The sequence below is a fragment of the Scyliorhinus torazame genome, chromosome 8 (assembly GCF_047496885.1).
Source record: "Scyliorhinus torazame isolate Kashiwa2021f chromosome 8, sScyTor2.1, whole genome shotgun sequence".
Classification (NCBI taxonomy): domain Eukaryota; kingdom Metazoa; phylum Chordata; class Chondrichthyes; order Carcharhiniformes; family Scyliorhinidae; genus Scyliorhinus; species Scyliorhinus torazame.
In genome coordinates, this window is record NC_092714.1 from 168,800,066 (window position 1) to 168,827,455 (window position 27,390).

Consider the following 27,390-nt stretch of genomic DNA (forward strand, 5'->3'; position numbering starts at 1 on the left):
TCGATACCCACGCCACATTCACAAAAGATTCTCTATAGCTACTTTTTAAAACATCACACTCAATTGTTGGCACTTCTGTATTATTAAATGTAAAATTGTAAATTGAGCTGCTGTTTCACCTGAAATGACAATTCCACCCTGACACCTTGCTTAAGGGTGTAATTTAATATTATTTGATTATTGTATATCTTCACACCCATTGTTAGCATTTGAAGAATTGCCCGCAAGAGCTGGAAAGATTAACAGGCTCAGTATTACACAGTATTAACAAAGTCATGTTCACTCGTTCAAATTCCATTCCATACACCTGCAAAACTTTACCGGCTCCTGTATACATGAGTGTAGTTTAGTTGCCAGCTAATGCCATCCTTAGCGAACAATTGAAGTCCCGATACAGGTAGATGCAAAAGTCCTTATGATACAGGAATCAATTCAGCTGATGGAGTCCATGTAACTGCATGGCAGAGATGGATGCTTCGGGGTGAGAACCTAAGAGGGGTGGATAGCGGCGAGGGAGGTGATGAAAAAAAAGTGTTCTTGAAAGACAAGAGCCCAACTGTGGAGAGACAATTCGGAAGTGGAAGGAGAACTTAGGGGCTTGTGGGCGTGGAGGAGGCTGTTTGTCCACGTTAAGTGAGAGAATGATATTCTCCCCGTGCCTGCATGGGTCTCACCCTCACAATCCAAAGATGTACAAGGTAGGTGGATTGGCCATGCTAAATTGCCCTGAATTGAAATAAAATAATTCTGTACTCCAAATTTTAAAAAACCTTAAAAAAAATTTTTTTTTAAAAATATATATATACACACACACACATAACTAAGAGAAAGATAAAAGATGCACGGGGTTTGCTAGTAACACACTAAACTCAAAGAATAATGCAGATATTGACGCTGAACACAGTAGCAAGAAATGCCACCCAAAGAGAATTTTACAGATCTCTTGACTGCAAACTGCCCCAACTACACTGTGGCCCAGAGATGAAAGGAAGTCCACGGCACCGGGTTCTATATTAGCCTCATGTGGTCATACACTGTATTGTAAAGAATTTACCTAGAGAGAAAATAGAACAAAGGGTCAGGAGATCTTTGGGGATCATTTTTGGTGACCTTTTGGCGACCCATTCTACATCATCCCGCCACCCATGCGAGGGTCACGACCCCATTTTGAAAATCACTGATCTAGAAGGACAAGAGCAGCAGATACCTGGGAACCCCACCACCTTGAGGTCTTCCCCCACTCCTCACAAGTCAGTCACCACCCTGACTTGGAAATATATCGCCGTTCCTTCACTGTCACTGGGGCAAAATACTGGAACACCCTCCCGAACAGCAGTGAGTGTACCTACACCTCAAGAAGTGCAGAGGTCCAAGAAGGCAACTCACTTTCACCTTCTGAAAGAACTAGAGCTGGGCAATAAATGCTGGCCTAACCAGCCCACATCCCGTAAATAAATTTTTAAAAACTCACATTTAACCATGCCTTTTCTTTTTGCCTGAAATTGTTGCACCATTTACCGATAAATAATGGAAAGGGCCATTATCCTTTGTTGGTTAGTCAGCAAATTCTGGCCTAGTTTTAACCCCCTACTTCACCGCTCACCATCACACTCCCTTAATTGTTCCGTACGTGGTATAGCTCTGCACCCCTGTATGTGGTGATGTTATTAATACTAACTTTCAGACATTGAGTGGCACCACCTGCAGGAACTGGACGGAGCAACAGTCTTTAAAAGTGCATTTGCATCCAAATTGTCATCAAGAATTCCAGCAGGTTAGGCAAAGTATCCAATTACATTCAATGCAACCCTCTTTGCAGAAAATAAAACACACTGTACCTGTGCACATTAAAGAGCATGTAAATAAAACATTATTCATTTGACAAAAATGGTTGGGGCAGCACGGTAGCACAGTGGTTAGCACAGTTGCTTCACAGCTCCAGGGTCTCAGGTTCAATTCCCGGCTTGGGTCACTGTCTGTGCAGAGTCTGCACGTTCTCCCAGTGTGTGCGTGAGTTTCCTCCAGGTGCTCTGGTTTCCTCCCACAAACCAAAGATGTGCGTGTTAGGTGGATTGGCCATGCTAAATTTCCCTTAGTGTCCAAAAAGGTTAAGTGCGGTTACGGGGATAGAGCGGATGCGTGGGCTTGGGTAGGGTGCAAAAAGGTTAAGTGCGGTTACGGGGATAGAGCGGATACGTGGGCTTGGGTAGGGTGCTCTTTCCAAGGGCCGGTGCAGACTCGATGAGCCGAATGGCCTCCTTCAGCACAGTGAATTCTATGAGAACACAGGATAACTCCTCTGCTCTTCTTTGAAACAGTACCACAGAATTTTTAATATCCTCTTAAGGGGGAAGAGAGGGCCTCAGTTTAATGCCTCATTCGAAGCACTATTGACAGTGCAGCACCTCCTCAGTACTGCGCTGGAGGTTCAGCCTTGGCATTTTGTACTCAAGACCTGAGTGGGGCACAAACCCACCACCTTCCGTCCCTAAGGCAAGAATGCTACCAACTAAGCCACAGCTGATGCCACATGCAAGGAGCAACCATTTCTGGAGAATATTACAGGATTGCAATCACTTTGTAGAGTGTTACAGGTACGGTTCAATTATTTAGAAAAGGTGGTGCAGTTAAGGGGGACATCAGAAAAAGAACAAATGTTAAAATGGTGACTCGCAGTACAAGACTATATGCCTGTGGTTGGTTACCTGGGATTCAGTCAGCAGAGAACCAGACCGGAGAACAAGATAGCACTTGCTACAAGCTGAGGGGGAAATGAAATGCCCAATGGACACTTCCCCATTGATACTCTATTTCTTTGGCGGCGTTTATTATCCAGTCCTAGTTCCCAAGGCGGTGGTAGTGGGTTTGCTAGAAGAGTTGGTGGAAAGAGGATCTGGAGACAGTTACCACCACCTAGAAGAGTGGGTGAAAAGAGAATCCGGCAGCGGTAACCACAGCCTAGAAGAGTGGGTAAAAAGAGGATCCAAAGACAGTGACCACCACCTAGAAGAGTAGGTGAAAAGAGAATCCGACGACAGTATCCACAACCTAGAAGAGTGGGTGAAAAGAGAATCCAGAAACAGCAAACATTGCCGAGAAGAGTGGGGAAATCCAATTCAGTCCAGTCTGTGGCTCAAGAGCGGAGCAGCTTTGTTCCACTAACTGGGAGTCAGAGGCACAGCGGACCATTCAGCTGCTCGGAACCGACCTATGCGGAGTTCAAAAGGAGAATGATGTGGAGATGCTGGCATTGGACTGGGGTGAGCACAGTAAGAAGTCTTACAACACCAGGTTAAAGTCCAACAGGTTTGTTTCAAACACTAGCTTTCGGAGCACTGCTCCTTCCTCAGGTGAATGAAGAGGTATGTTCCAGAAACATATATATAGACAAATTCAAAGATGCCAGACAATGCTTAGAATGCGAGCATTTGAAGGTAATTAAGTTTTTACAGATCCAGAGATAGGGGTAACCCCAGATTAAAGAAGTGTGAATTGTCTCAAGCCAGGACAGTTGGTAGGATTTCGCAAGCCCAGGCTAGATGGTGGGGGATGAATGTAATGCAACATGAATCCCAGGTCCCGGTTGAGGCCGCACTCATGTGTGCGGAACTTGGCTATAAGTTTCTGCTCGGCGATTCTGTGTTGTCTCGCGTCCTGAAGGCCGCCTTGGAGAACGCTTACCCGGAGATCAGAGGCTGAATGCCCTTGACTGCTGAAGTGTTCCCCGACTGGAAGGGAACATTCCTGCCTGGTGATTGTCGCGCGATGTCCGTTCATTCGTTGTCACAGCGTCTGCATGGTCTCGCCAATGTACCACGCTTCGGGACATCCTTTCCTGCAGTGTATGAGGTAGACAACGTAGGCCGAGTCGCACGAGTATGTACCTCATACCTGGTGGGTGGTGTTCTCAGGTGTAATGGTGGTATCCATGTCGATGATCTGGCACATCTTGCAGAGATTGCCATGGCAGGGTTGTGTGGTGTTGTGGTCGCTGTTCTGAAGGCTGGGTAGTTTGCTGCAAACAATGGTTTGTTTGAGGTTGCGCGTTTGTTTGAAGGCAAGTAGTGGGGGTGTGGGGATGACCTTGGCAAGATGTTCATCTTCATCGATGAAGTGTTGAAGGCTGCGAAGATGATGTCGTAGTTTCTCCGCTCCGGGAAAGTGCTGGACGACGAAGGGTACTCTGTCGGTTGTGTCTCGTGTTTGTCTTCCGAGGAGGTCGGTGTGATATTTTTGCTGTGGCGCGTTGGAACTGTCGATTGATGAGTCGAGCACCATATCCCGTTCGTACTAGGGTATCTTTCAGCGTCTGTAGATGTCTGTTACGCTCCTCCTCGTCTGAGCAGATCCTGTGTATATGCAGGGCTTGTCCATAGGGGATGCCTTCTTTAATGTGTTTAGGGTGGAAGCTGGAGAAGTGGAGCATCGGGAGGTAAGATTGTTCAAACTTATGCATGAAGATGTTGGCATATCGAGGTGCGAATTTGGTCCCCATAGCTGTTCCGTGCGTCTGGATGAAGAACTTGTTGTCGAAGGTGAAGACGTTGTGATCCAGAATGAAGCGGATGAGTTGCAGAATTGCGTCTGGAGATTGGCAGTTTTCGGTGTTGAGTACGGAAGCTGTTGCAGAAATGCCGTCGTCATGGGGGATTCTGGTGTAGAGTGCCGAGACGTCCATTGTGACGAGGAATGTTCCTGGTTCAACTGGTCCAGTGGTGCTGAGTTTCTGTAGGAACTCCGTCTTGTCGCGACAGTAGCTGGGCGTACAAAGAACAAAGAAAAGTACAGCACAGGAACAGGCCCTTCGGCCCTCCAAGCCTGCACCGACCATGCTGCCTGTCTGAACTAAAACCCCTTACCCTTCCGGGGACCATATCCCTCTATTCCCATCCTATTCGTGTATTTGTCAAGACACCCCTTAAAGTCACTATCGTATCTGCTTCCACTACCTTCCCTGACAACGAGGCCCAGGTTCCCACCACTCCCTGTGTAAAAAAACATGCCTCGTACATCTCCTTTAAACCTCGTCCCCTCGCACCGTAAACTTATGTCCCTTGGCAATTGACTCTTCCACCCTGGGAAAAAGCTTCTGACTATCCACTCTGTCCATACCCTTCATAATTTTGTAGACCTCTACCAGGTCGCCCCTCAACCTCCATCGTTCCAGTGAGAACAAACAGAGTTTATTCAACCGCTCCTCATAGCTAATGCCCTCCATACCTTGTACGATGGGTTTCAAGATGCCCTCGATGTAGCCAGAGAGGTTCTCACACAGGGTCCCATTGCCTGAAACGATAGGACAGCCTGGTGTGTTGGCCTTGTGTATTTTCAGGAGGCAGAAGAGATCTCCAATGCAGGGAGTACGTGGGATAAGAGCACGTAGGGTGCTCTGAAGGTCTGTAACCTTCACCTGAGAAAGGAGCAGTGCTCCGAAAGCTAGTGTTTGAAACAAACTTGTTGGACTATTAGCTGGCGTTGTAAGCCTTGTTACTGTGCTCACCCCAGTCCAACGCCGGCATCTCCACATCATGGATATTGTCCAGGTCTCGTTGCATTTGCATGTGGAGTGTTTCAGTGTCTGAGCCGTCTCAAATGGTGCTGAACATTGGGCAGTCATCTGTCAACATCCCCACACCTGACCTTATGTTGGAAGGAACGCTACTGATGAAGCAGCTGAAGGAGGTTGCAACAGGGTACCATCCTGAACGATGTTCCAGGACTGAGATGATTGACTTCCAACAACCACCACCATCTTTCTTTGTGCTGGGTATGACTCTTTAAAGAAGTAGCTATACTCTTGTGAAAAATATCAGGAAAGTCAGGGCCAGTAAAATAAAGTATATAGGTAATCCAAAGTAAAATTTATGGCAAATAAAGTTAAGGCATAGCCGATCAGTTCGGTCTAGTGGAATGTGTCCCCTGTAATATCTGCAAACTCATGGACATTAGACGACCACACGTGGAAGAAGTGTTGCTAGCTACAGAAAACGGAGCTCCTGGTTGCAAAGAAGCTGGAGTCACTGTGGCACATCCACGAGGCTGAGAGGTGCGTGGACAGCACATTCAGAGGTGGTCACACCGCAGGTTAGGAGCATGGAGTCAAAGGGTGATCATTAGGGCAGCCCAGGAGAAACCAGGCAGGAGTCCCCTGGGGCTCCGCTCACCAATCAGTTTTCTGCTTTGGAAGCTGGTGAAGGTGCTGGTTCCTCAGCAGTCAGGGCTACATTTGTGGCTGTACAGGAGGGGAGGAAGAAGGAGGGAAGAACAATAATGATGAGGGATTTGTAAAGGGGACAGAGGTGTTTCGGTGACCGTAGATGTGACTCCAGCATGGCATGTTACCTCCCAAGTGTTAGGGTTACTGAGCAACTGCAGACATTCTTCTGGGTGAGGGTGAATCACCAGAGGTTGTGGCCACACTGGTACCAATGACTTAGGTAGGAAGGGGGATGCAGTCCTGCAATCTGAATTTAGGAAGCTCAGTAGCTAATTAGCAAGCAGGACCTCAAATGTCATAATCACCGGATTACTTCAGTGCTACCTGTGAGTGAGTACAGAAATAGGAGGTTAAGGCAGATGAATGTGTTGCTGGAAACATGGTACAGGAGGACTTTAGATTCCTGGGACTGGCTCTGAGGGAGGTGGCTCCTTTACAAGGTGGATTGTTTGCACCTGAACAGAGCTGGGATTGAGTTCCGTCCGGGGCGTTTTGCTAGTGCTGTTGGAAAGGCTTTAAACTAACTCGGCAGGGGTGTGGAAACCAACAGGAAATATTAGAGAGGAATACCAGGATGCACAAAATACTCAAGGAGACATTAATATAGAAAATAAGTTAACAGATGATGTAAGAGTAAGGGAGCAAGTAATGACGTCGGGTCCCTGGCATCGAGAAGCGACAGTGCTAACCACCGTGCCACGTCAGTGGGGGAACAGTTAGGAAACTAGCGATCGTTGTCTCGCAAGGTGTCACGAGCGCACGCACACACCTAGGCTGCATACCTTTCAACATGAGAGTCCGCTTTCTAACTGTAAGTTGCAGCTGGAATTAGTACCTTCCTGAAATGCATGAGAACCAATGAGAACGCTCTAAAGTTGTGTGAAGACTGGGTATGGGCATAAATATGGAATATGCTGAGGGCATGACAGTATGTGGTTCAACCAGTGCTTTGTTGTAAAACTTAATATGACCTCTAGATTTGTACCCTACATTTAGGACTAAGCATCTCAATATTCCATTAGTTTCCCAAAAACAGATCACTCAATGAGCCTTCTCTATTTGGTTGACCAAAAGCCAGGGAGTCCCATGAATCGGGCAGCATGGTGGCACAGTGGTTAGCACAGTTGCTTCACAGCTCCAGCGTCCTCGGTTCGATTCCCAGCTTGGGTTACTCTCTCTGCGGAGTCTGCACATTCTCCCCGTGTCTGTGTGGGTTTCCTCCGGATGCTCCAGTTTCCTCCCACAGTCCAAAGATGTACAGGTAAAGTGGATTGGCCATGCTAAATTGCCCTTAGGTTAGGTGGGGTTACTGGGCTACAGGGGTGTGTGGGCTTAAGTGGGGTGCTCTTTCCAAGAGCCGGTGCAGACTCGATGGGCCGAATGTCCTCCTTCTGCACTGTAAATTCTATGACTTCTATCCCCTCCTATTCTAGTCCTCTAGACCAGGGTTTTTCAAAGTACAGGTCACGACCCCAGGTGAGTTGCAGGCAGATATCGGAACTGACACGGACCCAAGGGTCGCAGTGTTCCCGAAAGAAGAATTTCTTCTCGCTGCGCCCATCAGTCGCTAACGGTATTTAAAATAAGAACCGCTGCATAATCAGCCTTGCAATCTTCCGACCACGAGGTCAGTACACCCTGCACGCAAACATGGTGCCAAGTGCCTATATGTACGTGTTTTGGTGCAAAATCAGAGGCAAGTGCCCTGCACTTTCCAGCAAGGCACGCAAGAGGCCTGTGAACATGGATTGTTTAGTTACATGAAAGAGACACAAATAGGGAGTACCAACTTGCCAGAATCTCACACTGGAATCTCACAAGAACCGAAATCATCAGCTGATGTCCTTAGCAGAAAAGTAACATTGAATGGCAAAGCAATTAGCCTCTGCATGATACCTTAACGCGTAGCTTAAAAGAAAACGCCCCACAATGTAGCAGAAAGATTAATTCTCCCTGCAGCATTTGATGTGGCTTGCAGTCCTAGATGGGAGCTCAGTTGAAAACCTGAAATGTATCTTGCTTAGTGATAACACAGTGGCTCGCCGAGTTTGTGTAACTGCTGAGAATTTAGAAGTACAGTTTAGTTCTCGTTTAAAATAAGCACAGGAATTCTCTAGACAACTGGATTACCTTACAAACATTTCAGATTGCACAATGTTGCCAGTTTACATTAGGTGTGTTGGGTACAATGGGCGCGATTCTCCACCCCCACGCCGAAGTGGCTGCGCCGTCGTGAACGCCGTCGAGGTTCACAACGGCGCGGAACAGCCCCGGTCGCGACCGATTCAGGCCCTGACAACGGGCCAGTATCGGGGCCGCGTCATCTACCCGCACGAGGCCTTGTCGCCCACGTAAAAGTGGCGCCGATTAGATGACGCGACCGGCGCCGCATAACGGACGTCATCCGCGCATGCACGGGTTGGCCGGTGCCAACCCGCGCATGCGTGGTTGCCGTCCTGTCCACATCCTCCCCGCAAGAAGATGGGGGACGGATCTTGCGGGGCGGCGGAAGGAAGGAGGTCCTCCTTCAGAGAGGACGGCCCGACGATCGGTGGGCACCGATCGCGGGCCACCCCACATTTAAGGTACCCTCCCCGGTGCAGGATCCCCCCTCGCCCCCCCCACAGCCGCCCCCCCAGCGTTCACGCACCGCCCACGACTGTAGCGAGCAGGTGTGGAAGGCGCTGGGGGGAACCCGCAGTTTTGGCCTGGCCGCTCGGCCCATCCGGGCCTCAGAATCGCGGGGGTGCCGGAGAATCGCCATTTTGGGTATCTCTGGCGATTCTGCGGCCCGCGAAACTCGACTGGCCCGTTCCCGCCGCTCGGGAGAATCGCGGGAGGGCGTCGGACCGGCGGCCCCGGAAATTTCGGCGGCCCAGGCGATTCTCCCAACCGGCGTGGGAGTGGAGAATCGCGCCCAATTAATCTGTTGAGGATTTGATGTGCTGCTTGACATTACCAATCAGTATGACAGATGTTTGAAGCATTGATTAGTTACGTGATTGGAAAGTGCAGACACGACTGGATTAATTGCAGAGGAATCACAAATCTTGCTGGGGCAGCCAACAAGACTTAGAAAAGCAGCAGAGTTATAATAAGGATCAGGGAGTCAGCTAGTTAGGATACTGTTTGAAATCATTGTTTTTTTCACCTTGAGGCATTGGCAGCAAAAGGAATTCTATCCGATCTTGAAGTGGTGTTGAAAGGAATTGTGAAAGTCGTTATTTCATTAAACACAGCGCACTCAATACCAGACTTTTTGATGTATGTTCAGATATGGGGGCCGAGTACACACAACTATTGTTCCACAGAGAGGTACACTGGCCGTCAACGGGCCAGGTGATAAGCAATTTATGATCAGAGGTGTGAAATCCATTCTTTCCTCCTGGAGAAATCGTTCCCTCTGGCTGATTCATTTGGTGATGAAAGTGGATGCGAACCATAACATCTTTTCAATTATAAATCAACTGAACCTCAAATTGCAAGAAAAGGATGATGATTGCTTTCGGCACTATGAAGAAATAAATGTTTTCCAAAAGTCATTGAAGGTTTGGCAATTGTGTGGGAGTACAAAACCAAAACATGTTCCCCGCACTGCTATGGCACATAAAAATGGTGTTAATAAGGGAAATGTCAATAGACTGGAAAGCCTTATTCAGTCGCATCTGGTGGTGCTGATCAACAGTTGTAGTTACTACTATCCAGAGGAGAGGTTTCAGATTTTGAAAGTGAAACGATGAAGGAAAGATCCCTTTGGGCTTGAGACCCCAGAGTCAGTTATTAACTTACAGCTTACTCCAACTGCGGACACCAGAGTTTCTGCACCCGACCTGCAACAGCACATTATAAACACGCCACACATCCCAAGGGTTTAAGCATTCTGGAGTAGCATCTCCCAGAAGCATACGGTGCTGAGTAAAGAAAGCATTTTGTTGCTATTGCCCTTCACTACGACCTACCTGTGGAGGTTGTATTTTCCAGTCTCAGAAAGATGAAGATGGCACAAAGAATCCAGCTAAACTCTGCACCCGATATGTGCATTGCCCTCTCCTCCTGTGAACCTGATTGGAGTGGTATCGTAAGGATCAAGCAGGACCACCTTTTGCATTAAAGGTAAACTAATGTGGCGTGGGTCGCAAAGGTCGGTCGGTTGGCAGAAGTGGGTCCTGGGAAAATTTTTTTGAAAAACTCTGCTCCAGACAAAGATCAGCATTCCATTAATCATTTCTATACCCATTCATCACATTTTAATGATCCCTGTAACTACAGCTCCAAGGATCTCCAGTTACTATTGTTTTTAGAAAACAAAATTCTGTTTCCTCCTTTTTAGGTCCGTGGATGACTTTGCATTTGTCTATATTAGAATCCATTTCATACGGCGGCATGATGGCGCAGTGGTTAGCACTGCTGCCTCACAGCAGCAAGTGCTTGGGTTTGATCCCTGCTCTGGGTCACTGTCCATGTGGAGTTTGCACATTCTCCCAGTGTTGGCATGGACCTCATCCCCACAACCCAAAGATGTGTGGGGAAGGTGGACTGGCGACGCTAAATTGCCCCTTAATTAGAAAAAAAATAATTGGATACTCCAAATTTAAAGAAATTTCAGTTTTGCCCATTCACTATTCCATTCATATCTCTGTAATATGATGCTTCCATTTACATCACTGGCAATGCAACCTATCTTGATGGCATTGGGATACTGGGATATGTGGCTCTCTATCTCAAAGTCATTAATAAAAGTTGAGACCCAAAACAGATTGCTATGGGACACCACAAGTTACATCGAGAAGACTATCTGCCCACTATCCCTAACTTCTGCTGCAGTCAATTACCGAACCAGGCCTGTAATCTTTTTCTTTATTTGTTCACGGGATGTGGGTGTCACTGGCTAGACGAGCTGTCTTCTTGAACCGCAGCAGTCTATGTGGCTCATGGCGCTGAGGGCCCAGGTTCGATGACAGCCCTGGGTCACTGCCTGTGTGGAGTTTGCATATTCTCCTGTGTCTGCATGGGTCTCATGCCCACAACCCAAAGATGTGCAGGTTAGGTGGATAGGACATGTTAAATTGCCCCTTAATTGGGGGAAAAAATTAGGTATTCTAAATTTATATTTTAAAAAACCAGCACATTTTGGACTGTGGGAGGAAACCGAAGCATCCGGAGAAAACCCACGCATACACGGGGGGGAAAAGTGCAAACTCCACACAAGAATGTCACCCAAAGCCATAATTGAACCCAGGTTCCTGGCACTGTGAGGCAGCAGTGTTATCCACTGTGCCACCTTAATGATTACAAATGTTTCAGTCTTGTCTTATGCACTGACATGCTGAGCTTCTCCACTATTGAGGATGGGAAAATTTGTTGACCCTTCTCCTTTGGTTAGTTACTCAACTATCCACCACTATTCATGCCTAGATGTGGCAGGATTGGAAAGTTTTGATCTGATCCACTGGTTGTGGGATTGCTTTGCCCCAGCACAAGCTGCTTCCACTGCTTAGCATGCACATAGTCACGGTTGGCAAATCAATTTTAGGTACACCTGTTGCTGCTCCTGTACTCCTCATTGAAACTGGGTGGATCCTCTGACTTAATGGTAATGGTTGTGTGAGGCATATGCAGGGCCATGAGATTACAGGCTGTGGTTGAATATACAATTCTGACAGTGGCCCACAGTGCCTTATGGAAGCCCAGTTTTGAACTGCTGTATCTGTTTGGAATCTAAAAAATAAAAATACTGCGGATGCTGAAAATCTGAAATAAACACAAAGTGCTGGAAATACTCAGCAGGTCTAGTAAATTCTGTGGAAAGAGAAACAGAGTTAACATTTCAAGTCGCGACCATAAGTCAGAGTCCATCCCATTGCACATGGTGGTAGCACTACACAATACAATGGACAGTATCCTCGATGTGAAGACGGGACTGTATCCACAAGGACTGTGAAGTGGTCACTTCTACAAACATCATGGGCAAATGCACCTGCGACAGGTAGATTAGTTCCCTTACCACCCACCACAGGTCCAGTCTGGCAGATACGTTCTTTAGGACTCGGCCAACTTGGTCAGTAATGGTGCTATGAAGCTACTCGTGGTGGACATTGAACTCCCCCCAACCAAAGTACATTCTCTGTCCTTGCTACCCTCTGTGCATCTTCCAAGTAGTGTTCGACCTGCTGTGCATCTTCCAAGTAATGTTCGACCTGGAGTGCTGATTTATCAGCTGAGGGAAGGAGATAGGTGGTAATCAGCAAGAGGTTTCCATGCCCATGTTTAAACTGATGCCATGAGACTACACAGGGTCTTTGAGTTAATTTTGTGGGCTGTCAGGGACATTCCACCCTGACCGTATAACCAGCGTCACCACCTCCGATGGGACAGGACAGATCCAAGATTGGAGATAGGAGAGACTGGGACATTATACTGTCCAATTCTTTAAGTATGACTATGTCAGGTTGTTGCTCGACTTGTCTAATGGGACAGCGTTACCAATATTGGCGGGACTGTAGCACAGTGTTTAGCACTGTTCCTTCACAGCACCAGGGACCTGGGTTCGATTTCCGGCTTGGGTCACTGTCTGTGCGGAGTCCGCACGTTCTCCCAGTATCTGCATGGGTTTCCGCCGGGTGCTCTGGTTTCCTCCTGCAGTCCAAAGATGTGCAGGTTAGGTGGATTGGCCATGCTAAATTGCCCTTAGTGTCTAAAAAGATTAGGTGGGGTTACTGGGTTACAGGGATAGGGTGGAGGTGTGGGCTTAAGTAGGGTGCTCTTTCCAAGGGTTGATGCGGACTCGATGGGCCGAAAGGCCTCTTTCTGCGCTGTAAATTCTACGATTCTATAAATAAAGATAGCCTTTCTACCATCTTCTACTTCTCAATTGTAAATTCCTTGAGCGTACCAGTTACTCCTCGCTCACTTCAGCCTGGGTGGCATCATCTTTCTTTGTAAAGACAAATGCAAAGCACTCGTTTAATACCTGCGCTATTTCACTTGCCTCCACATGCAAGTTCCCTTTTTTAAAAATCCCTAATCGACCTTACTCTTTCTTTACCACACTATTATTATTTATAGGCTTATAAAGGTCCTTGGGATTCCCTTTTAATCTAGCTGCCAGTCTCTCTTCCTGCTCTCTCGCCTTAGTCATTTGTTTTTTTTCACTTCCCTTCTGGTCCTTCTATATTAAGTCTGATTCTCCATTGTACTTTTCACCCAACATCTTTCATTTGCATGCTTCTTCCTTTTCATCTTCACTGCTATCCCGATCATCAAGGGTGCTCTGGTTTGGGACATCCGGTGGAGACTATGAGGGAGTAGGTCGCACATTTGGTGGCTCCCGTTTCGGTCGGCCTTTCGGACCTTTCCCCCCGACATTTTTGCGCTTTTGAGCGCGGAATTGGAAAGCAATAGCACTCAGGCACTGAACCCATACAGAGTTGTATGGACTTAAGAAGCCGGAGAGACCGTAAACAGCAAAAGAAGTGGTCAAACAATGGCACGGTGGAGGCTGTGAGAGAGACCAATATGGCCGGTGTCCAGAGCAAGGCTCCGACAGCCTAGCCTACAATGGAGCAGCTGCTACAGGCCATGCAGGAGGGCTCTTTAGCTCTGAAGCGCGATAATTTGGAGCCGCTCCAGATGGCGAAGGACCGACTGGAAAAAAGGCTAGATGATCAGGCTGAGAAGCTCCATAAGCTGGAGAAGACGGTGGAGGAGCAGGCAGACTTTAAAATGGTGACGGTTGTGGAGATTCAGAGGCTGAGGGATCAGCAAAAAATGCTCCTGGAAAGGCTGGAGGAGCAGGACAACAGATCTTGCCGGCAGAACGTAAAAATTGTTGGCCTCCCGGAGGGGGCTGAGGGGCTGGATGCCGCCGCATATGTGGAGGGTATGTTTCAGAAGCTGCTGGGAAACGAGGTGTTCCCTCGCCTGCCGGTGGTGGACAGGGCATACAGAGTGCAGGTAGGGCAGCCGCGACAAGGGGGTCCCGCACAAGCGATGGTGGTCCGGTTCCACAGGTACCTGGACAAGGAGCGGATTCTGCAATGGGCCAAGAGCACACGAAGCTGTACCTGGGACAATAGCACCCTGCGTGTTTACCAGGACCTGAGCACTGAGGTGGCCATGAGGAGGGGAGGCTACAGGCAGGTGAAGGAGAATTTGTACAAGAACAAGGTGAAATTCGGGCTGCTTTTTCCAACGCGACTGTGGGTTACGTATGAGAGCCAGCACCACTATTTCGAGGAACCCGAGGATACGATGAACTTTGTTAAGAAGCAAGGGCTGGCTCTGAGCTGGGGACTCTTGAACTCATGGTAGAACTTCTAAGTCTATTTTGTTTCTCTCTTGCTTTGAGAGATGCCTGCATGCTTGGATTCGTTCTTTTCGTTTTTTCGACCTTTTTAGGTTGATGTATTTTGGTTGCGATGTTTTTCTTGTTCTTTTTCGTGGTTTCCCTAAATGTTTCCTTTTTGGGGTCTCTTGGTTGGTTGGAGGTTTGGTAGGGGGAAAAGAAAAAATAAAATAGCTAAAAAGGTGTGGCTATGATGGGGGTTTCGGGGGAATTTTTTGCAATCTTTTTCTGTGTGTGGAGGGGAAGGGCTGAGTGTGCCTGGTACTTCTTATCTCTATCTGTTTGATCTAAATTGCACTATTGTAGGGGATGTCTTTGACTTGTATAGAGTGTGTGTTTAAGCGGGGCTGGTTTGGGGAAGTGGTATGGATGGGCCGGGGGAAGGGCAGCCAGGGAACAATGTGTGAGAGACGCGCGGGCGCCGAAGCGGGGAGCCACCAGGCCAGCTGGGTGGGCTAGTCAACGGAAGCCAGGTTGATCACCTGGAATGATAGAGAGCTAAATGGGCCAGTGAAGAGGGCATGTGTTCGCGCATTTGCGGGTTCGGAAGGCGGACGGTCTGCACTGTAAATTCTATGATCTAGTCTTGATCAGTGTGTGGAGGGGACGAATTGGGACGATGTGAATTTTATCAGGAGGTTGCTAGGCAAGATCCCCGACTTGGACTTATGCAAACCGATCATGGGTGGGGACTTTAACACAGTCCTGGACCCGGGCCTGGATCGGTTGTCTTCAAAAACGAGCAGGTTGCCAGCGATGGCAAAGGAACGGAGAGGGTTCATGGAGCAAATGGGGGGAGCTGATCCGTGGAGATTTAGCCGGCCGTCGGCGAGGGAGTTTTCGTACTACTCCCACGTCCATAAGGTGTATTCCCGAATTGATTTCTTTGTCATGAGTAGGGACTTGCTCGCTGGGATGGTGGGGGCAGAATATTCGGCAATTACCATATCGGACTATGCTCCACACTGGGTAGACCTACGGATTTGTAAGGATAGCTTCCAGCGCCCACAATGGAGGTTGGAAGTTGGATTACTTGCGGACTAGGCGGTGTGTGAGAGACTCAGAAAATGCATGCAGAATTACCTGCAGGTAAATGATACCGAAGATGTCTCAGCAACGGTGCTCCGAGAGGCACTGAAGGCAGTGGTGAGAGGGGAGCTGATCTCAATCCGGGCCCATAGGGACAGGACAGACAGGGCAGAAACGGACCGACTGGTTCAGCAAATTTTACGGACGGACAGGAGCTACGCGGAGTCCCCGAGGCTAGAGTTACTCAGGGAACGACAGAGGCTGCAGGCCGAGTTCGGGGTGCTGACTACAGGCAAGTCTGTAGAGCAGCAAAAGGTGCGATATATGAGCATGGAGAGAAGGCCAGCAGAATGCTTGCGCAACAACTAAGTAAGAGAGAAGCGGCTAGGGAGATAGGAAGGCTAGCGAATGGGGAGGGAAACCAGGTGGGGGACCCGGCATGGCTGAACAAGGGGTTTAGGGACTTTTATAGTAAGCTATACACTTCGGAACCCCCCAGGGGACCGGAGGGGATGAGATGATTCCTGGGCTGACCGGACCTTCCCAAGAGTGGGGAGGGGGTTGGTGGATGGACTGGGGGCCCTGGTTGGGATCGAAGAGGTACTGGGGGGGGGGGGGGGGGGGGGGCCTGAAGGTCATGCAGTCAGGTAAAGCCCCGGGGCCGGATGGATATCCGGTGGAGTTTTGCAAAAAGTTTGCCGAGATAGTGGGGCCGGTGCTGGTCAGGGTTTTTAACGAGGCAAGAGACAGAGGGGTCCTACCCCCGACGATGTCGCAGGCCACTATTTCGCTTATTCTGAAACGGGATAAAGACCCAGAGGCCTGTGGGTCTTATAGGCCGATCTCTTTGATCAACGAAGACGCTAAGTTACTGGCCAAGATCTTGGCGACTAGAATTGAGGACTGTGTACCGGACGTAATTGCGGAGGACCAAACTGGGTTCATAAAGGGTAGGCAACTGGCGGCAAATCTAAGAAGGCTGCTTAATGTGATCATGATGCCCCCGGAGAGCAGGGAGGCAGAGATAGTAATAGCTATGGATGCGGAAAAGGCTTTCGACCGGGTCGAGTGGGACTATCTGTGGGAGGTTCTGGGAAGGGCTGTTATATCAGGCCCCAGAGGACTAACAGGACAACATCAGATTACTTCAGACTACACCGCGGGACAAGACAGGGCTGCCCCCTCTCCCACTGCTGTTCGCGCTGGCCATAGAGCCGCTGGCAATTGCTCTGAGAGCTTCAAAGGACAGGAAAGGGCTGGTCCCGGGGGTGGGGGGGGGGGGGGGGGGGGGGGGGGGAAGAGGAGAGTGGAACATAAAGTCTCATTATACGCGGATGACCTGTTGTTATATGTAGCGGACCCAATGGCGGGGATGGATGGCATCATGGAAAACTTGGCCGGTTTTCAGGATGTAAATTGAACATGGCTAAGAGCGAGTTGTTTGTAAGAGAGAGGAGCTCCGGGGGGGGGGGGGGGGGGGGGTATTTGGGCAGAAGCTCTGGGCAGAGTAAACACGACTGCAACGTGTGCCAGGCTCAGTCTGATCCAGTTTAAGGTCGTGCACCGGGCCCACATGATGGTGGCCCGGATGAGTACATTTTTCGGGCTGGAGGACAAGTGCGCCAGATGCGCCGGTGGGCCAGCTAATCACGTGCACATGTTCTGGTCGTGCCCTAGACTCGGGGGGTACTAGCAGGGATTCGCGGACATCATGTCCCGGGTTTTGAAAACTGGGGTGGTAATGAGTCCTGAGGTGGCAATCTTTGGGGTGTCGGAGGACCCAGGAGTCCAGGAGGAGAAGGAGGCCGATGTCTTTCACTCCATTACTTTCACTTTAGTAATGGAGAGGGATAGGTACGTGCAACAGAGCAAGGTTTACAATTGGGGGAAGGGTAAATAGGATGTTGTCAGACAAGAATTGAAGTGCATAAGTTGGGAACATAGGCTGTCAAGGAAGGGCACAAGTGAAATGTGGAACTTGTTCAAGGAACAGGTACTACATGTCCTTGATATGTATGTCCCTGTCAGGCAGGAAAGAGATGGTCCAGTGAGGGAACAATGGTTGACAAGAGTGGTTGAATGTCTTGTTAAGAGGAAGAAGGAGACTTATGTAAGGCTGAGGAAACAAGGTTCAGACAGGGCACTGGAGGGATACAAGATAGCCAGGAGGGAATTGAAAAAAGGGATTAGGAGAGCTAAGAGAGGGCATGAACAATCTTTGGCGGGTAGAATCAAGGAAAACCCCAAGGCCTTTTACACAAACGTGAGAAATATGAGAATGACTAGAGCGAGGGTAGGTCCGATCAAGGACAGTAGCGGGAGATTGTGTATTGAGTCTGAAGAGATAGGAGGTCTTGAACGAGTACTTTTCCTCAGTATTTACGAATGATAGGGGCCATATTGTTGGAGAGGACAGTGTGAAACAGACTGGTAAGCTCGAGGAGATACTTGTTAGGAAGGAAGATGTGTTGGGCATTTTGAAAAACTTGAGGATAGACAAGTCCCCCGGGCCTGACGGGATATATCCAAGGATTCTATGGGAAGCAAGAGTTGAAATTGCAGAGCCGTTGGCAAAGATCTTTTCGTCCTCACTGTCAACAGGGGTGGTACCAGGGGATTGGAGAGTGGCGAATGTCGTGCCCCTGTTCAAAAAAAGGAATAGGGATAACCCTGGGAATTACAGGCCAGTTAGTTTTACTTCGGTGGTAGGCAAAGTAATGGAAAGGGTACTGAGGGATAGGATTTCTGAGCATCTGGAAAGACACTGCTTGATTAGTGATAGTCAGCACGGATTTGTGAGGAATAGGTCTTGCCTTACAAGTCTTATTGAATTCTTTGAGGAGGTGACCAAGCATGTGGATGAAGGTAAAGCAGTGGATGTAGTGTACATGGATTTTAGTAAGGCATTTGATAAGGTTCCCCATGGTAGGCTTATGCAGAAAGTAAGGAGGCATTGGATCGTGGGAAATTTGACCAGTTGGATAACGAACTGGCTAACTGATAGAAGTCAGAGAGTGGTGGTGGATGACAAATATTCAGCCTGGATCCCAGTTACCAGTGGCGTACCGCAGGGATCAGTTCTGGGTGCTCTGATGTTTGTGATTTTCATTAATGACTTGGATGAGGGAGTTGAAGGGCGGGTCAGTAAATTTGCAGATGATACGAAGATTGGTGGAGTTGTGGATCGTGAGGAGGGCTGTTGTCGGCTGCAAAGAGACATAGAAGGATGCAGAGCTGGGCTGAGAAGTGGCAGACAGAGTTTAACCCTGAAAAGTGTGTCCATTTTGGAAGGACAAATATGAATGCGGAATACAGGGTTAACAGTAGGGTTCTTAGCAAAGTGGAGGAGCAGAGAGATCTTGGGGTCTATGTTCATACATCTTTGAAAGTTGCCATTCAAGTGGATAGAACTGTGAAGAAGGCCTATGGTGTGCTAGCGTTCATTAACAGAGGGATTGAATTTAAGAGCCGTGAGGTGATGATGCAGCTGTACAAAACCTTGGTAAGGCCACATTTGGAGTACTGTGTGCAATTCTGGTCGCCTCATTTTAGGAAGGATGTGGAAGCTTTGGAAGAGGTGCAAAGGAGATTTACCAGGATGTTGCCTGGAATGGAGAGTAGATCTTACGAGGAAAGGTTGAGGGTGCTAGGCCTTTTCTCATTAGAACGGAGAAGGGTGAAGGGCGACTTGATAAGAGGTTTATAAGATGATCAGGCGAATAGATAGAGTAGACAGTCAGAGACTTTTTCCCCGGGTAGAACAAACCATTACAAGGGGACATAAATTTAAGGTGAATGGTGGAAGATATGGGGGGGGATGTCAGAGGTAGGTTCTTTACCCAGAGAGTAATGGGGGCATGGAATGCACTGCCTGTGGAAGTAGTTGAGTAGGAAACATTAGGGAACTTCAAGCAGCTATTGGATAGGTACATGGATCACGGTAGAATGATACAGTGTAGATTAATTTGTTCTTAAAGGCATCACGGTAGCATTGTGGATAGCACAATTGCTTCGCAGCTCCAGGGTCCCAGGTTCGATTCTGGCTTGGGTCACTGTCTGTGTGGAGTCTGCACATCCTCCCCGTGCGTGGGTTTCCTCCGGGTGCTCCGGTTTCCTCCCACAGTCCAAAGATGTGCAGGTTAGGTGGATTGGCTATGATAAATTGCCCTGAGTGTTGGGTGGGGTTAATGGGTTATGGGGATAGGGCGGAGGTGTTGACCTTGGGTAGGGTGCTCTTTCCAAGAGCCAGTGCAGACTCGACGGGCCGAATGGCCTCCTTCTGCACTGTAAATTCTATGATAATCTATGATTAATCTCGGACAAAGGTTCGGCACAACATCGTGGGCCGAAGGGCCATTTCTGTGCTGTATTTTTCTATGTTATATGTCTTGGCCTTTGCTTCCCTGGTAGCCCGGCGACGAATACTGTTGGCATGGAGGGACTCAAAGCCCCCGAAGACCGAAGCATGGCTATTGGACATGGCGAGTTTTCTCAGTCTAGAAAAGGTTAAGTTCGCCTTGAGAGGTTCACTATCGGGGTTCGCCCGGAGGTGGCAGCCAGTCATTGACTTCTTCGCGGTGAATTAATCGTCAGCGGGGGGGGGGGGGCTAGGATAGTGTAGAGTAGGGGGTGGTTTAGGCAGGTTCTTGCGCGAATGGAATCGTGGTTTGCACTATGTGTTATTTGCTTTTCCTTTTGCACGGTACCATACAATGTCATTGTTTTATATGCCAAAAATACCTCTATAAAATTGTTTATTACAAAAAAAAAAAAGGGTGCTCTGGATTCATTTGACCTACCCTTTCCCTTCAAGAGAATATGACTTGACATTGTCTGCAAGGTGGTCATTGTTCAGCCACCATCTTTTCTGCCAACATCTGATTCCAGCTCACTCGACTCCGATGCATTCGCACCCCATCGAAGTTGGCTTTCCCCCAATTAATTTTCCATGGTCAACCTAACCCATAATGGTTACTGTTCCTAAAAGCTGTTCCACTGATCATTGATCGACTTGACCCAACTCATTGCCCAGAACCAGGTCCAACCTCTTATTGGACCAGAAAATTATCCTGAACACACTCCAGAAACTCTCACCCTTCTTGTCCCTTTGCATGATTCCTATCCAAGTATATATTTGGATAACTGTCCCCCATTATAATTACTGTTGCATGTGGTGAATTGGTACGTCAGCATAAGGTTTAATTCTTACGCCAAATAGTTTTCATGGGACTCACCGCATAATCAATATACCAATGGAATACTATCACCACAGTGTCTTTATTATTAGCTGTATTTTGTTGCTGTAATGATACAGAATATGCAGTTAAACCAACTCCTTGAGAAACCAGTAGCAACGTTGGAAATCAAAGGCTATTCCTAAGAAATAGTTAAAAGATTTACAACTCCTCGATATGCATTGTTGCAAATATCAAGCTAACCAGTCAAGATGAATTGACCAAGGCCAACTTAACCAGTGAGGCACAGGCTGCTCATCTATCCCAATTCCATTCTGTTCACGATATAGTAATCTATCTGAACACAGATGAGAAAAAAAAAATACTACTTCCAGATACTGAGTTGCATGTTGGAAGGATCCTCTGAAAAGGACAGAATGAAATGGAGCACCTGTGATGTCCGTGAAAGCTCACAGCTATTCTGTAATATCAGCCCCATCACATTATTCAGTCTGTCAGACCAATATTAATAACCAATATTTTTTTTAAATAAAAGACTTGCATTTATATAGCGCATTGCATGAGCACCAGGCTTGAGCAGCCATTCATCCAGTTCCATACAGTCTGGTTTTCAAGTAGTCTGTCCTCTGTCCAGTAACCGATTTGAACCAACCAACTTATTCTATGTTAACCTTTAATTTGAAGCATCAAGCCCCTAGGGAAGCATTTAAAATCAAACTCATTGGTCCTGCCTGTGCCTGCAAAAACCTGGTCTACTCAAAAATGTGATCAGGCATATTGATGCGTGCATCCATAAGTTGCCCTCATGCTACGTTGCTTCTGCTTAATGTAGACAGGGCCACACTGATGCACGCTTTCAAATAACTGACACAAGGAGACAATAGCCTGATACAACTCTCCGCTGTCTGTGACTTTCTCCAATTCCTAACCCAGTTAGTGCTGTCCATAAAATGGAACATTCCTGCCTGGCGATTGCAGGAATGTTCCCTTCCAGTCGGGGAACACTTCAGCAGTCAAGGGCATTTAGTCTCTGATCTTCAGGTAAGCGTTCTCCAAGGCGGCCTTCAGGACACGCGACAACGCACAATCGCCGAGCAGAGTACTGCCTCAACCGGGACCTTGGATTCATGTCGCATTACATTCACCCACCACCATCTGGCCTGGGTTTGCGAAATCCTACCAACTGTCCTGGTTTGAGACAATTCACACTTCTTTAACCTGGGATTACCCCTCTCTCTGGATCAGTAATAATTACCTGCAAATGCTTGCATTCAAAGTATCGTCTTGCATCTTTGACTTTGTCTATATATATGTTTCTGGAACCTACCTCTTCATTCACCTGAAGAAGGAGCAGTGCTCCGAAAGCTAGTGATTTGAAACAAACCTGTTGGACTTGAACCTGGTGTTGCAAGACTTCTTACTGTGCTCACCCCAGTCCAACACCGGCATCTCCACATCAACATTTTTACACAGTGCCTGACTCAAAGCATCATCTGAGTTTTGTTTTAAAAACATGCTTCAGTCCAGACAAGGCTCATTACAAGATAAAAATGTACAACGTGCCAAGTTTAGCTTGCTGCAAAACACTTGTTTATTATGCATGACATTCTCACTCATTTGAGTGAAAGATTCAAATCAATAGTTACTTTTAATTTATGTTAATAAACATCAGCAAATGCATCACACATATACGGTATATTTTAGGACAGTCAGTGACTATCCTAACTGAATGTTTCAAAGCACTTCACAGTCAGTGAAATTGTTTTGAAATGAGGAAATGCAGCAGCTAATTTACACAGAGTATACTTCCACAGGGCAGGCAGCAATGTGATAATGGCCAGATAATCTGTTTGTGCTGTTGATTGGCAGATCAATATTGACCAGGACACACAGGATAACTCCAGAGGATAACTCCCGTGCTCTTCTTCAAAATCATGCCATGGGACTAGTTACATTTACCCAAGCAGCCAGGTGGAGCCTCATTTTAATTTCTCATCCAAACGCTGCACTTCCATAAGTGAAACACTGCCTCAGTACTGGAGTGAAGTGTTAACCTTGATGTTTGATACCCAAGCCCTAGAGTGGGACTTTACCTGGAACCTCGTGACTCAAGGCAAGTGTGTTACTAACTGAGCCATGGCTGGCTCTATACCAATTCCCAGTTTTTACAAATGACTGGGAGATGGTTTTCTGACACACACAGCTAGAGAATGTGTCTGATCCCACACTCACTGAAAAGAGAATACTTTTTGCATTAGCACTACCCACTGTAGATAGTTTGAAGCAAAGTAGGAAGAGATAATTAGTTTGACTGCCAGATGCAAAACCTGCAGGGTAGTTAGAGCAAGTTCGGTTACTCACAATGATATCATGCTGTCCAAAAACAGGCATCTCCCAGAGAGATTGGTTGGTGAATTTGTTGAAGTAATATGGCCTGTTTTCCCTCCTACTCCAACACTTTGACCATCCTGCCTGAACCAGCTCATCTGAAAATAATCACAACAAAACTCTGCTTTGGTTTAAATAAATTTAACAAAGACATGCACATTCTGTCAGTGACACATGAACATCACCAGATGACAGTCTGGTGAAATTGGTCTTAATCACAACTGTCAGAATTGTGGCACGGCAACATGGCTCCATTAGGTTAGTTGTTTTGAGGGAATGAGACTCATCTCCCCACTAGAAGACTGATAACCCAGTCGTCAGTAATTCAGAATAAACAGAACGGACTAAAAGATTCTATCACCGTTGGTAGACTTAAAAGTCCCCTTTAGCACATGTTGCTCCAGCATCTCATGAAGGAACCTTCAGTAAAATGTGAGCATAGTTTAGTGTTTTGATTTTTCCAGGAGAGGTTGCTGGTGCTGTTGGGGAGCGTTTAAACTAATGTGGTAGTGGGATGGGAACCGATTCAGGAAGTCGGAGGGAAGTAAAACGGGGTCAGAAACAAAAAGCAGTAAGGGGGAAAGTGTAAGGCAGAGAAGCTATAGTCAAAAATCAAAAAGGGCCACAGTACAGGGTACAGTGACTTAGGAGAGTGTGAAAAGGGAGGTGGTCAATGCAGGATTGAGGGTGTTGTACCTAAATACGCGCAGTATATGGAACAAGGTAAATGCGCTTGTTGTGCACATCGAAATTGGCCGGTACGATGTTGTGGGCATCACAGAGACATGGCTGCAAGGGCTGGGATCTAAATATGCAAGGATATATGTCCTATCGAAAGGACAGGCAGATGGGCAAAGGGGGCGGGGTTGCATTGTTAATAAGGAATGAAGTTAAATCGATAGCAAGGAGCGATATAGGATCAGAAGGCATAGAATCTCTGTGGGTAGAGTTGAGGAATCGCAAAGGTAAAAAGACCCTGATGGGAGTTATGTACAGGCCCCTTAGTAGTAGTCAGGATGTGGGTCAGAAAATAAATCAGGAGACAGAAAAGACATGTAAAAAAGGCAATATTACAATAATCATGGGGGACTTCAATATGCAGGTGGACTGGAAAAATCAGGTTGTGGATCCCAAGAAAAGGAATTTGTGGAAGTTTGTAAGAGATGTTTTTTTCGAGCAGCTTGTGATAGAGCCTACTAGGGAACTGGCTGCTTCCCAATAACCCATCTTTAGCAGATATACAGCAACTCAAATATCCCTCTTAAACCTGCACTTAAGAACCTACCAGCACTTACACCTTGCTGATTATGTCTAGGCAGCCAGCAATTCATCAAAACCAATTCCAACTCCCTAACACACTTTCTGCAATTGGTCTTAAAACACACTGACACCATTTCCAAACATCTCCTCAGAGACCTTCCAACAGCCTTTGATAATTTGGATTTATACAGCATAGACATAGAATTTACAGTGCAGGAGGCCATTTGGCCCATTGAGGCCACACCAGAAAGACCAACCCACCTACGACCACACCTCCACCCTATCCCCATAACCCAGTAACCCCACCTAACCTTTTTATTTGAAGACTATGGGCAATTTAGTACGGCCAATCCACCTAACCTGCACATCTTTGGGTTGTGGGGGTGAAACCCACACAGATCTGGGGAGAACGTGCAAACTCCACACGGACAGTGACCCAGGGCCGGGATTTGAACCCGGATCCTCAGCGCCGTAGTCCCACTGCACCACATGCCGCCCTCGTCTTTCATATACATTTTTAGTTAATTACAACCAACAAACCGCTATCACATAAGTTGGGGACAGATATAAAAGTATAAAATAACTGTAGACAAATGCCACAAATTACTAAACCTGCCAGTTCTTGTGCTTCCTACATGTGAATAGAGAAGCTACAGTTTATGTAGCAACTATGCCCAAATATAGAATTGGTTAGCTAGCTCCACCCTCATACAAGAGAAAAATAGGGTGGATGGTCTGAAATAAAAACAGAAAATGCTGGAAATACACAATAGTCAAGCATCTGTGGAGAGTGAAACAGAGTTAATGTTTCAGGTCAATGACCATTTCATCAGAATCTCTATCCTATGTTGCATCCAAATTTGTTACAAATTTACAAATGGATGTGTATCCACAGAACGATTGGAAGGTGTACCAACCAATGAACATATGGATAGATTAGAGCTACAGCAGAAAAATAGCAGAATCAAAAATTAATGAGGGGCCCAGTTCTCACCTGGCAGATCCTGTGCCACTGGTTTTATAGGCTTTGGTGATGAGGGCTGTCCCTTGTTAGCTGTCGCTGCTGACTGGACAATAACTGCTGGGTCCGCTTGCAGACCGCTGTGGTTTTCACTCGCCATTTCTTTTGCATCTGTCCTGCAAACTAAAAGGGCAAAAACAAAAGTCAATCCACATCATACATTGCTCAAAGCAGCCAATTATCATCCTATTTGACTTGGAATTTGATTGATCCATTTTTATGCTTGTAAAATCTATTAAATCCGAAGACAATCAAGCTGATCAAACATTCATTCTATGTAATCTAAAAGATGCAAATGTCCAGCACTTGATGACACAGGCCTTACATCTTACAACCGACTGATAATACTACTAAGATTGTACACAGCTTGGTAGCTGTGAAGAAAATTGAAAGGATCTCCTGATGGTTGTGCATGCATCCTACCAACGGACATCCGGTGGCATGATGTAGGGGGAAGGCATGCACGAGGTGGATTGGCCATGCTAAATTGCCTCTTAATTGGAAAAAAATAATTGGGTACACTAAATTTAAAAAAGAAAAAAATACTGAGTCAGAGGCCTTTTCGTGGTTCATCGGTGCAAAAAAATGCAACTTCAGCCAAATTACCAACAACTGAGATGCTTACTAGCGACAGAATATGCCAAACACTGGCAGGTTGTGTCTGAGGGGGGGGAGGGGGGGGGCCTCCGCAAATCAATGGAAGAGGTCTTGGCTCCCATTCGTTTGGAATTGGGAGAGGGCCAATGAGATCGCAAAAGCACAGACATCATACAAGGCATGAGGCATGGACGTGGCCCTGCCGAGTCATAGTGGGCGGCACGGTAGCATAGTGGTTAGCACTGTTGTTTCACAGCGCCAGGGTCCCAGGTTTGATTCCCGACTTGGGTCACTGACTGTGCGGAGTCTGCAAGTTCTCCTCATGTCTGTGTGGGTCTCCCCCGGGTGCTCCGGTCTCCTCCCAGAAGTCCCCAAAGATGTGCTGTTAGGTGAATTGGACATTCTGAATTCTCCCTATGTGTACCAGAACAGGCACCGAAATGTGTCGACTCGGGGCTTTTTACAGTAACTTCATTGCAGTATTAATGTAAGCCTACATGTGACAATAAAGATTATTATTATTAGCGACCAAATTGCCCCTCTGGAAGCAGAGATGTTTCTGATGGCCAATGTGAATAAAGCGTCGAAGATTGTTCCAGGAGGCAAAATATCCAAATTGCAGGGCTCCCAGAGGGGATGTGTTATAAACTGCCTACCTACCATTGGCTGGGGACTAATGACTATCCCACAATCCTGTGGGAGTATGAGCTTCCCCAATGAGGGGGGCGGAGAAACCACTAGTAAACTCCTAGTATAAATAAGCTGGCCAGTTCAGGAACCAGGAGGAAGGAGTATGTAGCAAGGGAAGTTACTGCTACTGTTATGTATATATGTTATAGTAAATAAATGTTATTACTTTGTATCCTTAAAACTCGTGCTGGATTCTTCGTGGCCCTTACAAAAGGATGGGAGGCCCAACTCCCACAGAGTATTTTGCCAAGATGTTTGGGAAGATGCTGGGGGATGGTAGATTCACGTCCCTTCCCGAGCTGGACCAAACCCACCGGACACTTTGAAACAAGCCTCAACCCGATGCACCACCTTGAGCAGTACGCGAAGTTTCACAGCTACCCCGAAAAAGAACAGGTCCTGAGATGGGCAAGGGAATATCACAACTACAAATGGGAAGCCACGCCATCAGGTTACACCACGAAGGGGGAGCGAAGCTGGCAAAGAAGTGGACGGCGTTCAACAAGGCCAAAGCTGCCCTGTATAAAAGCAGAGTCCAGTTTGGGGTGGTGTACCTGGCGCGGCTAAGAGTGGCTTTGGAAGGAAGAGATTAATTTTTTTTGCACTAAGGAAGATGGATTCCTTTGTAATCAAGCATGGCTGGGCACGG

The 27,390-nt window shown here is 47.3% G+C and overlaps 1 protein-coding gene across 4 annotated transcripts in view; it reads right to left on the minus strand.

The window, feature by feature from the left end:
- pcif1 (phosphorylated CTD interacting factor 1) overlaps positions 1 to 27,390 on the minus strand; it is a 295,713-nt gene that overhangs the window by 234,531 nt on the left and 33,792 nt on the right. For all 4 annotated transcript variants that reach the window (XR_011948739.1, XM_072514490.1, XM_072514491.1 and 1 more), the window contains exons 2-3: positions 25,428 to 25,577; positions 23,147 to 23,271 (exon numbers count right to left, since the gene is read on the minus strand). Coding sequence is in view for 3 of the 4 variants with exons in the window: in XM_072514490.1 (XP_072370591.1) it covers positions 23,147 to 23,271; positions 25,428 to 25,577 (275 nt within the window). In the remaining variant the exon portion in view is untranslated. The remainder of the gene's footprint in view (positions 1 to 23,146; positions 23,272 to 25,427; positions 25,578 to 27,390) is intronic.